The sequence below is a fragment of the Colias croceus genome, chromosome 17 (genome assembly GCF_905220415.1).
Source record: "Colias croceus chromosome 17, ilColCroc2.1".
Classification (NCBI taxonomy): domain Eukaryota; kingdom Metazoa; phylum Arthropoda; class Insecta; order Lepidoptera; family Pieridae; genus Colias; species Colias croceus.
Window position 1 is genome coordinate 6,827,473 of NC_059553.1, and position 15,143 is coordinate 6,842,615.

General features: G+C 35.0%; 1 protein-coding gene across 4 annotated transcripts in view; it reads left to right on the top strand.

Moving 5' to 3' along the window:
* LOC123699154 (transcription factor HNF-4 homolog) overlaps window positions 1-15,143 on the top strand; it is a 67,889-nt gene that overhangs the window by 33,083 nt on the left and 19,663 nt on the right. For 2 of the 4 annotated variants that reach the window (XM_045646039.1, XM_045646038.1), the window contains exons 2-3: window positions 6,959-7,142; window positions 7,448-7,542. In XM_045646039.1, coding sequence (XP_045501995.1) covers window positions 6,959-7,142; window positions 7,448-7,542 — 279 coding nt within the window. Of the gene's footprint in view, window positions 1-4,207; window positions 4,663-6,958; window positions 7,143-7,447; window positions 7,543-15,143 lie in introns of those variants that run through there. The other 2 variants (XM_045646037.1, XM_045646036.1) reach the window with 2 other exon arrangements.

Here is a 15,143-nt window from a genome sequence, read left to right on the forward strand (position 1 = left end):
TGAGAAATAAATATATTTTCATTTTCATTTTTTCATTTTCACATAACTATTAAATTATTAATGTTACTTTTATTGAAATATCACATTATTGCAAGTGCAGAGAAATATGCTACGTAGTTTATATGCCATAAGCGTGCATGTTGCATATTAATTGAGAGTTGTGAAAATATATGAGTAGGTTTGCAAATGATAAGGTCCTAGGTCAATGCCTTCATGATGATATTGTGTTTCAATGTAAGGAAATAAACGTGCTGAACAACAATGTTTACTTGCAGTTAGTTTGTCTTTATTGAATGGCCTGCTTGGGGGGTCCTGAACTCCTGACTCGTCTCTGAAGTATTATGACATTGTGATTTGCAGTATCAATTATCAGAGCATCTCGGAATTGAAATTTAAGCGCCAATTTTTACATTGAGCCGTATCCTTTAAGTGAATGGTTTCCTGTCATCCATTTACGAAGCTCGCCGGGTCAGGCTCAGCTAGTTATTAGTATTAGTATTTGTTTTTACCTTGTGCCTGTTAGCCTGTTTACTTAGAGCCTTACATTTTCAACATGTTGTTCACAATACTTTAATTCACCCCCTTATAATTCACCCTTTTCATGATTTGTGTTCACCAGAAGGCTACACGCCTACACAATGTTTTTCTGGGGTATCTCGATTTCTAACTACGATTTCTAACTAGAAAGATTAGATTATAGGTATATGATGTATTTAAATACCATATAACATTGATATATTGCTCTAAAATTAATTGTATCTGTCAATAATAATAATTATTGTTGATGCATAGGGAGGGAATAGTGGGGCATAAAATAAACTAAACAAATACATACACGTGTTTTTTCAAAATACATAATTACTATTTCATATCAAGCAATACAATTTACAAAAAATTATCACGACTTAGTTACTAATAAATGTCAATATTACTCTCAGTAACTACAGGCCTCTGTTTATAACTACAGGCCTCTGTTTATAACTACAGGCCTCTGTTTATAACTACAGGCCTCTGTTGCTCATTTTGGTTTGTAGCATATTTTATTATTAATTTGTGTTATAATCAAAAGATATGTAAACAAACTAATTTGCATATCACACCAAGAAATGGTAAAATTATGTAAAATTAATAAAACCATTTTAAAATTGAAATTAACGATCACCTTGAATTAATTAATACTTACATATTGTCTCAACTCTTAAATATTTAACCTTATTCATTTCCGTATTAACTTCTTTTAGGACTTCGCATTATTAATTTGATTTAATTAACTGTTTAGAAGGGCAGTTTTAGTAATTTTATCTTTTGAAACATAAGGAAGTTACTTGGCTTTGTATGATGAAACGAAGTGATTAATTATGTGACATTAAAGAAAAATATATCAATTTATAAAGCAGTTAATGTGTCTCTAGTATGGACTAGAGAATCCTTCAGGCATAATGTTGTTTAAATGACTTAACAGTGTATAGGTATTGAATATTGGTATGTTTTAACTCCGTTATCTATTAACTACTACCCCAATATAATTTAAAGTAGAATAAGTAAATCTACTATATAAAAATAAGTCGGGTTTTCCTTCCTGACGCTGCGCTATAACTCCAGAACGCACCAACCGATTTCCACGGTTTTGCATTCGTTGGAAAGGTCTCGGGCTCCGTGAGGTTTATATAGCAAAGAAAAGGTTCGCTGGTGGCGAAACGGAGTTCGCCCGGTTTGCTAGTTTCAAATAAACATTTTGGTCAAACCCTATTGCATGTTACCAAAACCCTATTGCTCTATTACTGTAAAAAGAGAAATTTCCAATCTCAGCAAACATTTATAGGTAGATGGTAAAACTATATTAGAACGAATGAAGAGTGTTTCTAAAAGAAGTCTGATCGAATACATCTAATCAACAAGGCAGACTCAAACGTTTATCAAATGTAGTCTCTACAAAAGTAAAACACAATCCTAAATTACTTAACATGTTTTCCATATACCATTATCATTGTTTACCATAGAACAAGTGGCTCATATCCTACATATACGTATATTTTGGGATAATAGGACAGTGTCACCGAGGGTAAGACAGAGATAGCCGCGACCCGCACTGCCCTTACGATAATATGTTTACTCAGACAGATTGCGTAATAAACTACGTTGTATTCCATTGGATTCTATGCGTTTTAACTTGCATGTAAAATATCTCCCTGATACAGGACCAGTAACTAACAATATATAATGTAGAGTCCTCCATCGCGTACGTTATTTTAAACCAAACGATACGAAAGCTCTTACAAGTTACAACCTTTTATAATTTTCGAAAAAAAAAATGTAACGGAACGGGCTATTAGTTATGTGGATTTAAGCCATAGTCACTATTTCAATATTAATTTAAACGTAAACAAAATATCAATTACATACTCATTAGCTGTATTTATAATGCATACAATGCACATAATAGGCATGACGACAGTATCCATAAATGATCGTATTAGTGTTTTTAAGGGAAAATGTATAATAAATGAATTCAATATAGTGACTTAAAAATCTTAAAAGCACTAAGATTAATGAGATTATCGCTAAAATAAAACATTGAAATTCTGCAGTTGGCCATTTTGACTAAAACACGCGTGACGTCACGCTTAAGTAAACAACTCACGTCAGATGTATTTTGTTGTTATGAATATGTTGAGAATACGCATTTTTATTTATTTTCTATTGTTTCACGTATGCTTTATCGACTCAGAACAGAAATATAATTGCGAATTCACGAATACGTGGTTTCGGGGTTCTCCGCGCCAACTTTATACAATCATTTCTTATTATTTTCTCGCTTGAAATAATTACTAACACATTTTTGAGCATTATTTTAATGTGGATTCACACTGCAATACTGCACACCACTTATAAACTTTGAAATTCGTTTCTATAACACATATTAAATATATTTTTTTTTAATTTTCTTCGCAATGCATACAAATAATTACGTATTTACTAAAGAGTGACGTCACGCTTACGCCATGACACCTGCGAGCTGTTTTGGCACAGTTGATAAATATTTTTTTGAAAAATGGCTTTTAACTTCGTTAAATTTAAGTATATTACCGAAATATAGGATTTTTCTTGTATAGTAAACGTATACACACATTATGGAAGAGGATTTCAAAATCTTTCGTCATGCCTATTGTTTGAAGATAATTAGGGTTTCGTGTAACCTACTGATATTATATAAAATATATTGAATTGTACCTAATATAAATAAAACGAATTCAGTACGTAACATATAAAACTTTTTTAATAAATATATAATAACACTAGCTGTGCCGTGCGGTTTCACCCGCGTGGCTCCGCTCCTGTTGGTCTTAGCGTGATAATATATAGCCTATAATACTCGTGGATAATGTATCGAATGATGAAAGAATTTTTAAAGTCGGTCCAGTAGTTTATGAGCCTATTCATTACAATCAAACAAACAAAGTTTTTCTCAAGTTATAATATTAGTGAAGATGTAGATGTAGATAAAGGTAACCATTATATGTCATGATTACATATAAAATAATACATGGTTCAGGTTAACAGTGAATCATATATGAATTGTATGTTTAGTATGATGATCTACATACCTATTTAATATATTTTTGTACAGACCTTATTACTTAATTCTAGTTGCATACGCAGAAAGTAGGTAAAGAAGGCATCCAATATATAAAACTAAGAAAATCTTTGTCGATTATGAGTTTTTATTTTAAATGCATTGTAATATAGTAGATACTAAACAAGCCCCTAAATAACGATTCACCATTGAAAAGTGAACACTTAATATAACATAAACAAATAAATTGTTTAATATCATATCAATAAAATATGCACAAATGTTGAAAAGGATGCTCCTATCGCTTTCGATACAAACTTTCAGCGTAACCAATCACGATCTCTACGATAACAAAAGCGTTGTGATAAGAAAGCGCGATTCCGTCGGCAGACAAAGCGAGCACGCGACTATCAATTACTCATCCGGTCGGAGGCATTCTCTTTATGGATAAAGCTTCATCAGCTGCTACCGAATGACGAGTTCCCAGTACGTCCGACTACATCCGCTGCATTTCCGATAACAACGTGACTCAACTTCGCACAACGAAACAACGCTGATCGGACACTTATTGACCTATCATGTAGGCGAATGGCGCGCTGTCAGCAGATTCGACTCCATTCAAGCCACTAGGTGACGACCCGTAACTTAACTAGCCAGTTCTCGATACATGTCGAGTGCGAAAGGTCGTCCGCCATCCGGGAGCCGCGTGAAACGGGTAGCACCAAAACAAACGCATGCATTCGTTTACAGTCGACAGTGTCGATGTCGATAGCCCCTAGTGATGTAAACATTCAAATCACCTGTTAGCTAATCGCGTTATCGGCAGCCGCTATCAGCGTTTCGCGGGGCGGCGCTCAGTTACCGGCCGCGTTTGTGTGTGGTGACACGGTGACGTCTGTTGGAAATGCCAAGTGTGGAACACGAGATGGCGACTTCGTTTGAGATGTGTTCGACGCGGTACACGATGAATGAGGAGTACATGATGCCGCAGCTCTGGGAGAAGCACCCGCCCAGTCCGTACTCGACGTACATGCACAGGGCTCCTGCGCAGGACCTGCCGCAGCGGATGGAGACAGCGATGTTTTACAGTACTAGCCCTTTTTTTAATCGTGATTGTGCATGTTAAGGTGGCGATATCGCAAAGGATTAAACATTATCGCAGTGGTAGATAACTAGTAAGCAAACCGCTTTTAAGTTTAAATTTTTGAAAATATTGTCGTATGAATATTTTCCTGATTTTGCGTGAAGTTGAAACATTTGTATTGAAAGATAAGATGCCTGAAACTTAATTATTCATTTTGAGTAGGATTTTAAATCAAAACTTCCTTAATTTTTTATTAATTTTCTTAAAGATTGCGACAGTCAGCGCTCATTATCAAGAGATACACACAAGGTCTTTGCTTATCGAAACATCGGACCATTTTTGTTTTTGTTAAACCTCGTACGAAATTATAATTTGGTAATGTGCTAAATGTGATCTTATCTTTGCGAAACTTATCTTTGTAGTTTTCTCATTTATATTTTATTGTTTTCAAATAAAATCTATTAACTTACAGGATTAACCTGTGCTATAGAATATAGTCCTAATGTAGCACGGAGTGGTTTTACTCGACAGAAACTTAAATATAATATATAGGTATATATATGTATATGCAAAAAACATCCATAGGTTGACTACATATTCTGCTTTGTAATCAATAATTATCTCAAATAAATGTTGTGCAATGTTTACAAATCAAAAACAGACTTCAAATAATTAATTCCTTTACCAATTACCATGGTGATAACGGATAATAATTTGTGTTATTTTTAATATCGCACCAAGTATTATAGGAATAATAAGCCAGTCTATATTGATAAAAAACGAAATCAGCGCAAAAGGTCGGAGGTAAATAAACCTTTAATAGTTAGGACAATATCTCCACATTGTAGTTAATTAAATGTGTTTATTATTATAAAATAGACTAGCATTTCCTTTCGGATTTACCCGAATTACTCCGCTCCTATTGATCTTAGCGTGATGTCTCTCGACTTATACGACTATTAAACACTGAAAGATTTTTTCATTATTAATACCCTGTTATTACAAGTTACATACCTTCAAATTATAAATGACTGACCAATGGCTTGGTTGGTAGTGGCCCTGCCTTCCAAGCCAGAGGTCGTGGGTTTCTATTCCCACCCGGGGCAAATATTTGTGTGATGAACATAGATGTTTGCTCTGTGTCTGGGTGTTGAATATCTATATAAGTATTTATTTAAAATTATATATGTATGTTTATCAGCCATCTGGTTTCCATAACACAAGCGAAAGCTTAGTATGGGATCAGATCGTGCCGTGTGTGAAAGTTGTCCTGAAAAAAAAATGAAATAAATAATGCGAATTGAAAAATTAGAAAAATATTACTTACTGCATCTTAATAATTTTGCCACTTTTTATATTACTTTAGCAGCCGGTATCAAAAATTCATCGTCAGGTATTTTTAAAATCATTAATCAAAAAGTATAAAAGTTAAAATAAATAAAGACAGTTGAAATATAGTAGACAAAAACTTGCTAACTACAGAACGTTCGGAAATTTGTTAATATTTAAAACTAGACATAAATCTACCTTAGCTATAATGTTTAAAACAAAATTGAATGAAAAAACAGGACATTAGAAACAATAAATAATGTTTGCAAATATATTCCGCATATGTACAAAATTCATCGCTATTTCAATTGATAATGACGTCAAGATAGATTTTTACACGCTTTATATTAGCTTCACCTGTATGTTTGTATGTTTGTAACCGACTTCTTTGGGCGCGATTTTGACCCACTTTAAACGGCCAGATTTCGTTCAAACTTTGTAGATTTATTGAGGACCGATGACAATATCTACACTAATTTGATAAAATTTTCTATTTTTTAGTTCGGTTTTCTATAAAAAAGCGTGTTTTTTAGTTTTTTAAAACTATTATTATTTGTGTTGTATTCGGTTCACTCACGTTAGTAACGTGATTTATATTTCTAAACATAGCGACAGGGAGGTATCACTATGCTATTAAGTATCACTAATCACTATCACTATATATATAGAAGCTACATAGTATTAGAACAGACGCTTTGAGCTTTCTCTGTCCGTATTATATGTACATGCTTAAATCTTTAAAAATACGCAACGGATTTTGATGGTTGTTGGTTACTATAATAGTAACCACCATGTATTAAAAATGCATCAAGGGCGGTTTACCTATATGATTGCAATAACCAACCACGGTTAGTTATGGTATTATATGAATTTGCCAGTCAGTTCAATTCACGGCATAAACTGACTGGGAATAAGCGGTGGTAATACGGCCCCAGGATATCACAATATTCACAGTAATTCATTACTTGCAGACAGCGACATGCAACTCGAAACCAGCAGTAGCGAGGCGAGTGCGACCAGCTCGACGTCCCTGTCCCAGCACTGTGCGATCTGTGGGGACAGAGCCACGGGGAAACACTATGGCGCGTCATCGTGTGATGGCTGCAAAGGATTCTTTAGGAGGAGCGTCAGGAAGAACCATTTGTATACTTGCCGGTAAGACTAAAAGCCAGTCGCTTCTTACACAGTGTGAAGCACAGATAATATAATTCTATGTGTGAAGTAACGTGCATTAGTTTGCGGTTATAACAACTTATGCATGTGTGCACATATGATTTTGTGTTTTACTTGAGCAGAGAAAACAGAAAAATATAGTTAATCCACGCTAAAATATTATATTGCGAAAGTTACGCTTTCGTGGCTAAAAACAAACCGATAATGATTCCTTAACTTAAAAATTGATTCCGAAAGTGAAAAAACCAAAATCACTGAATTTAATGGCCATACTTTCCTGTTTTCAGATTTAGCAGAAACTGCGTAGTTGATAAGGATAAGAGGAACCAATGCAGATATTGTAGATTAAGGAAGTGCTTTAAGGCTGGAATGAAAAAGGAAGGTGAGACGTTGGTTTTAATTTCAATTTCATGGTCATTGTAGTTTAAAATTATTCCATTCGAATGTATAAACATTACCATATGGATATGTAGAAACGTTGATTTCTTTATTTGGTTTTTCTTAATTGATATACACGTAGATATTTTTGTAAATTCATAATAACGAATGATGTCTAACTATAGGTAGCTATTTTTGTAGAAATAATGAAGGAAACATGTATGAGAGTATGGGTTATAAGCCTCTTATCAAAAAGCGAATTTTAAAATTATAAATTGCCAACATTGCGCTCCTAAATTAATCTTGTACAGCGCAAAGAGGCTAGTACGAGGCTTCAGACGAACTTTACACACTGATATGGCAAATTATTTATCTTATCTAGAGTCTAAATTTCAACCACCACAAAAATTCTGCGGTATTCTATACTTTTACGCCATGAATAAAAACATATTCATAGAAAATAGGTGTAGGGTTTTGAATTTATAGCGAACAGACGCGGCGGAGGGATTTTTTTTTATATATTAGGGATTAGTGACGTACGTAGAAAAAACTAGCGATTGATTTTGTTTTATAATATGTAGTGACTTTTATCCATATGATATACGCATAAGCACGCTTATACCTCCTGATAGAATTTAAATGACGTTTACAAAAAGTAATGTAAACGCAAACGTAATGGGTTCAATGAACATAGTGCTTAGTTCGGTGCTAGTTCGCTATGAATAGTCAAGTGGTTGGCATTAATATGGAAAGTGTATGCACGGTTTATCGTTAAAATATAATTATTTTTGGTGGTGTATAGCGATAGTTGGAAAGGTCGCTATATGCCAATTGAATGTACGTACTTATTACTTATAAATATTTTGAATTACCGATGTTAAACGCTTCATATATATTTTGTAGGAAAGCTTGCTGAGATGTTTATTAGATAGATTTTAATTTGTATTTGTATGTACTATGTAATAAAATTAACAGAATTTTTTTACATAGTACATAGAGATACAAATTAAAATCTATCTAATAAACATCTCAGCAAGCTTTCATTAATTGAAATTTACACATTTTATGGCTTAAAGAGTTCAATAACCATCTTTAATGGAACAATTTTTTTTTAATATGTGAATAAAATTATTAATATAATTCACGGTACATGGACTTATATGGCCATGGGTTGAAATAATAAATACAAATCACAAACATAATATTAATTATTATGAGAATGTAGTCTAAACCAAGTGGTGAGATAATTATTAAAATGTTTTACACAGACTATGAGTCATATGCAATGCATAAGCGAAATAGGTACTATGAGTAATAATTGCATAAAAATATTAAGTAATAATCACAAAGGATTTATTTTACGGCTATCTATGAAAACAAATGCATTTACCTAACAATAACAATGTGCTAATTTGAACTATAACGAATAGTTTTTGTTAGTTTGCAAAGAATTAAACATTTTTCTCTATGGATTTAAATTTATTTATTGAATACTGTTAATAGTAAACTACATCACCTTCGTAATCATGAGAATGGGATGGGATTGGGATCCAACCACCCCTAAGATCTGATTACTATAACAACAACTTCTGAGTTAATCAGATAATTTGTCTAAATCGGGGTTCCAAAAATTTCCCAAACTTCGTTGTTTTTAAGGAATTAATACGTAATGCAAAAGGCATGTGTCGAAATTTTAAATATACACCCTTAATACCCAAATTGTTGAATTAGTATCCGCTAAGAAAACTTCCAATATCCACGTTGTGTAATACTTACATTAGAATCAAAACAATAATTAGTCTAATGACTTAGTGAGCACAAAGTGAACAATATTTGTCGAATAACCCTAATTGGTGATAACTAATTGAAGAAATGGCATTAACAAAACTGATAAGTAACGCCTAGCCTATTATATAGATTCTCATTTCTCATATAGAAGTATGAGAAATGAGAAATATATCAACATGCTCTGTTTGTTTAAAATTTCCACTCACTTAACGGTTCGTAGATATCACTGTTTACATAACATTAATTATATTGATTGCTATTTTATATAAATAATGCATTAACGCGGGGAAGTTAATTTTGTAATTACTGTCTTTGTTATTTGGTGATAATGAAGTCCTGAATGTTTTGAAAAAGGATATTCTGGTTCGTCGAAATTTTTGTACATGGCATAACAAAAGATTTATGATTCATGAGCAAATTTATTATTAATTTTTAAATAAAAACAAAACATCAGCGAAATTTCTATATATTTAAACTATACGTGCTAAAACAGTAAATTTAATGAAAAGTTTCCTAACAAGCTGTTAATGAAATTAATTATTTGATGAATTTTATATATTGGATATTAATTGCTTTATTATGTAACTCAAATTCGAGTATCATCTTTCAATCTTGAGACATTTGGAGATTACATAGAGACACCATATCACATAGACTTTTAATACAGACTATTATAATCACGAAAAACAATAAAAATAACAAAAAACTTATGGAGGAAACATTTTAGAATACGTTTCTAAATGTTTCCTCCATAAGTTTTTCTGCATATTATTTATAAATTTATAAATTTATAAAGGATAGAAAAAATTCGATCACGAGGCGGGACTTGAACCCGCATCCTTCGCGCCATTCCGGGGCGGATGCCTAACCAACTCAGCCACTCGTGACCCGCCTGAGCAATCGAATTTATTCTATCCTTTCAGTTTTATGTGTCTTAAGGGACACACCGCGCGCCATCTATTGAGATGATTTAACAACCATTTCAACCAATATGAAGCACTTTTCAGTGAATACAATATTGTAACGATGGAACACGACCTTTTCTTGAATTTATATTTTTTGGTTTTTATGGCATTCAAATGCTTTATAAATATAAATTTATAAAGGATAGAAAAAATTCGATCACGAGGCGGGACTTGAACCCGCATCCTTCGCGCCATTCCGGGGCGGATGCCTAACCAACTCAGCCACTCGTGACCCGCCTGAGCAATCGAATTTATTCTATCCTTTCAGTTTTATGTGTCTTAAGGGACACACCGCGCGCCATCTATTGAGATGATTTAACAACCATTTCAACCAATATGAAGCACTTTTCAGTGAATACAATATTGTAACGATGGAACACGACCTTTTCTTGAATTTATATTTTTTGGTTTTTATGGCATTCAAATGCTTTATAAATATAAATTTATAAAGGATAGAAAAAATTCGATCACGAGGCGGGACTTGAACCCGCATCCTTCGCGCCATTCCGGGGCGGATGCCTAACCAACTCAGCCACTCGTGACCCGCCTGAGCAATCGAATTTATTCTATCCTTTCAGTTTTATGTGTCTTAAGGGACACACCGCGCGCCATCTATTGAGATGATTTAACAACCATTTCAACCAATATGAAGCACTTTTCAGTGAATACAATATTGTAACGATGGAACACGACCTTTTCTTGAATTTATATTTTTTGGTTTTTATGGCATTCAAATGCTTTATAAATATAAATTTATAAAGGATAGAAAAAATTCGATCACGAGGCGGGACTTGAACCCGCATCCTTCGCGCCATTCCGGGGCGGATGCCTAACCAACTCAGCCACTCGTGACCCGCCTGAGCAATCGAATTTATTCTATCCTTTCAGTTTTATGTGTCTTAAGGGACACACCGCGCGCCATCTATTGAGATGATTTAACAACCATTTCAACCAATATGAAGCACTTTTCAGTGAATACAATATTGTAACGATGGAACACGACCTTTTCTTGAATTTATATTTTTTGGTTTTTATGGCATTCAAATGCTTTATAAATATAAATTTATAAAGGATAGAAAAAATTCGATCACGAGGCGGGACTTGAACCCGCATCCTTCGCGCCATTCCGGGGCGGATGCCTAACCAACTCAGCCACTCGTGACCCGCCTGAGCAATCGAATTTATTCTATCCTTTCAGTTTTATGTGTCTTAAGGGACACACCGCGCGCCATCTATTGAGATGATTTAACAACCATTTCAACCAATATGAAGCACTTTTCAGTGAATACAATATTGTAACGATGGAACACGACCTTTTCTTGAATTTATATTTTTTGGTTTTTATGGCATTCAAATGCTTTATAAATATAAATTTATAAAGGATAGAAAAAATTCGATCACGAGGCGGGACTTGAACCCGCATCCTTCGCGCCATTCCGGGGCGGATGCCTAACCAACTCAGCCACTCGTGACCCGCCTGAGCAATCGAATTTATTCTATCCTTTCAGTTTTATGTGTCTTAAGGGACACACCGCGCGCCATCTATTGAGATGATTTAACAACCATTTCAACCAATATGAAGCACTTTTCAGTGAATACAATATTGTAACGATGGAACACGACCTTTTCTTGAATTTATATTTTTTGGTTTTTATGGCAGTCAAATGCTTTATAAATATAAATTTATAAAGGATAGAAAAAATTCGATCACGAGGCGGGACTTGAACCCGCATCCTTCGCGCCATTCCGGGGCGGATGCCTAACCAACTCAGCCACTCGTGACCCGCCTGAGCAATCGAATTTATTCTATCCTTTCAGTTTTATGTGTCTTAAGGGACACACCGCGCGCCATCTATTGAGATGATTTAACAACCATTTCAACCAATATGAAGCACTTTTCAGTGAATACAATATTGTAACGATGGAACACGACCTTTTCTTGAATTTATATTTTTTGGTTTTTATGGCATTCAAATGCTTTATAAATATAAATTTATAAAGGATAGAAAAAATTCGATCACGAGGCGGGACTTGAACCCGCATCCTTCGCGCCATTCCGGGGCGGATGCCTAACCAACTCAGCCACTCGTGACCCGCCTGAGCAATCGAATTTATTCTATCCTTTCAGTTTTATGTGTCTTAAGGGACACACCGCGCGCCATCTATTGAGATGATTTAACAACCATTTCAACCAATATGAAGCACTTTTCAGTGAATACAATATTGTAACGATGGAACACGACCTTTTCTTGAATTTATATTTTTTGGTTTTTATGGCATTCAAATGCTTTATAAATATAAATTTATAAAGGATAGAAAAAATTCGATCACGAGGCGGGACTTGAACCCGCATCCTTCGCGCCATTCCGGGGCGGATGCCTAACCAACTCAGCCACTCGTGACCCGCCTGAGCAATCGAATTTATTCTATCCTTTCAGTTTTATGTGTCTTAAGGGACACACCGCGCGCCATCTATTGAGATGATTTAACAACCATTTCAACCAATATGAAGCACTTTTCAGTGAATACAATATTGTAACGATGGAACACGACCTTTTCTTGAATTTATATTTTTTGGTTTTTATGGCATTCAAATGCTTTATAAATATAAATTTATAAAGGATAGAAAAAATTCGATCACGAGGCGGGACTTGAACCCGCATCCTTCGCGCCATTCCGGGGCGGATGCCTAACCAACTCAGCCACTCGTGACCCGCCTGAGCAATCGAATTTATTCTATCCTTTCAGTTTTATGTGTCTTAAGGGACACACCGCGCGCCATCTATTGAGATGATTTAACAACCATTTCAACCAATATGAAGCACTTTTCAGTGAATACAATATTGTAACGATGGAACACGACCTTTTCTTGAATTTATATTTTTTGGTTTTTATGGCATTCAAATGCTTTATAAATATAAATTTATAAAGGATAGAAAAAATTCGATCACGAGGCGGGACTTGAACCCGCATCCTTCGCGCCATTCCGGGGCGGATGCCTAACCAACTCAGCCACTCGTGACCCGCCTGAGCAATCGAATTTATTCTATCCTTTCAGTTTTATGTGTCTTAAGGGACACACCGCGCGCCATCTATTGAGATGATTTAACAACCATTTCAACCAATATGAAGCACTTTTCAGTGAATACAATATTGTAACGATGGAACACGACCTTTTCTTGAATTTATATTTTTTGGTTTTTATGGCATTCAAATGCTTTATAAATATAAATTTATAAAGGATAGAAAAAATTCGATCACGAGGCGGGACTCGAGGACGGGAAATGGTTGTTAAATCATCTCAATAGATGGCGCGCGGTGTGTCCCTTAAGACACATAAAACTGAAAGGATAGAATAAATTCGATTGCTCAGGCGGGTCACGAGTGGCTGAGTTGGTTAGGCATCCGCCCCGGAATGGCGCGAAGGATGCGGGTTCAAGTCCCGCCTCGTGATCGAATTTTTTCTATCCTTTATAAATTTATATTTATAAAGCATTTGAATGCCATAAAAACCAAAAAATATAAATTCAAGAAAAGGTCGTGTTCCATCGTTACAATATTGTATTCACTGAAAAGTGCTTCATATTGGTTGAAATGGTTGTTAAATCATCTCAATAGATGGCGCGCGGTGTGTCCCTTAAGACACATAAAACTGAAAGGATAGAATAAATTCGATTGCTCAGGCGGGTCACGAGTGGCTGAGTTGGTTAGGCATCCGCCCCGGAATGGCGCGAAGGATGCGGGTTCAAGTCCCGCCTCGTGATCGAATTTTTTCTATCCTTTATAAATTTATATTTATAAAGCATTTGAATGCCATAAAAACCAAAAAATATAAATTCAAGAAAAGGTCGTGTTCCATCGTTACAATATTGTATTCACTGAAAAGTGCTTCATATTGGTTGAAATGGTTGTTAAATCATCTCAATAGATGGCGCGCGGTGTGTCCCTTAAGACACATAAAACTGAAAGGATAGAATAAATTCGATTGCTCAGGCGGGTCACGAGTGGCTGAGTTGGTTAGGCATCCGCCCCGGAATGGCGCGAAGGATGCGGGTTCAAGTCCCGCCTCGTGATCGAATTTTTTCTATCCTTTATAAATTTATATTTATAAAGCATTTGAATGCCATAAAAACCAAAAAATATAAATTCAAGAAAAGGTCGTGTTCCATCGTTACAATATTGTATTCACTGAAAAGTGCTTCATATTGGTTGAAATGGTTGTTAAATCATCTCAATAGATGGCGCGCGGTGTGTCCCTTAAGACACATAAAACTGAAAGGATAGAATAAATTCGATTGCTCAGGCGGGTCACGAGTGGCTGAGTTGGTTAGGCATCCGCCCCGGAATGGCGCGAAGGATGCGGGTTCAAGTCCCGCCTCGTGATCGAATTTTTTCTATCCTTTATAAATTTATATTTATAAAGCATTTGAATGCCATAAAAACCAAAAAATATAAATTCAAGAAAAGGTCGTGTTCCATCGTTACAATATTGTATTCACTGAAAAGTGCTTCATATTGGTTGAAATGGTTGTTAAATCATCTCAATAGATGGCGCGCGGTGTGTCCCTTAAGACACATAAAACTGAAAGGATAGAATAAATTCGATTGCTCAGGCGGGTCACGAGTGGCTGAGTTGGTTAGGCATCCGCCCCGGAATGGCGCGAAGGATGCGGGTTCAAGTCCCGCCTCGTGATCGAATTTTTTCTATCCTTTATAAATTTATATTTATAAAGCATTTGAATGCCATAAAAACCAAAAAATATAAATTCAAGAAAAGGTCGTGTTCCATCGTTACAATATTGTATTCACTGAAAAGTGCTTCATATTGGTTGAAATGGTTGTTAAATCATCT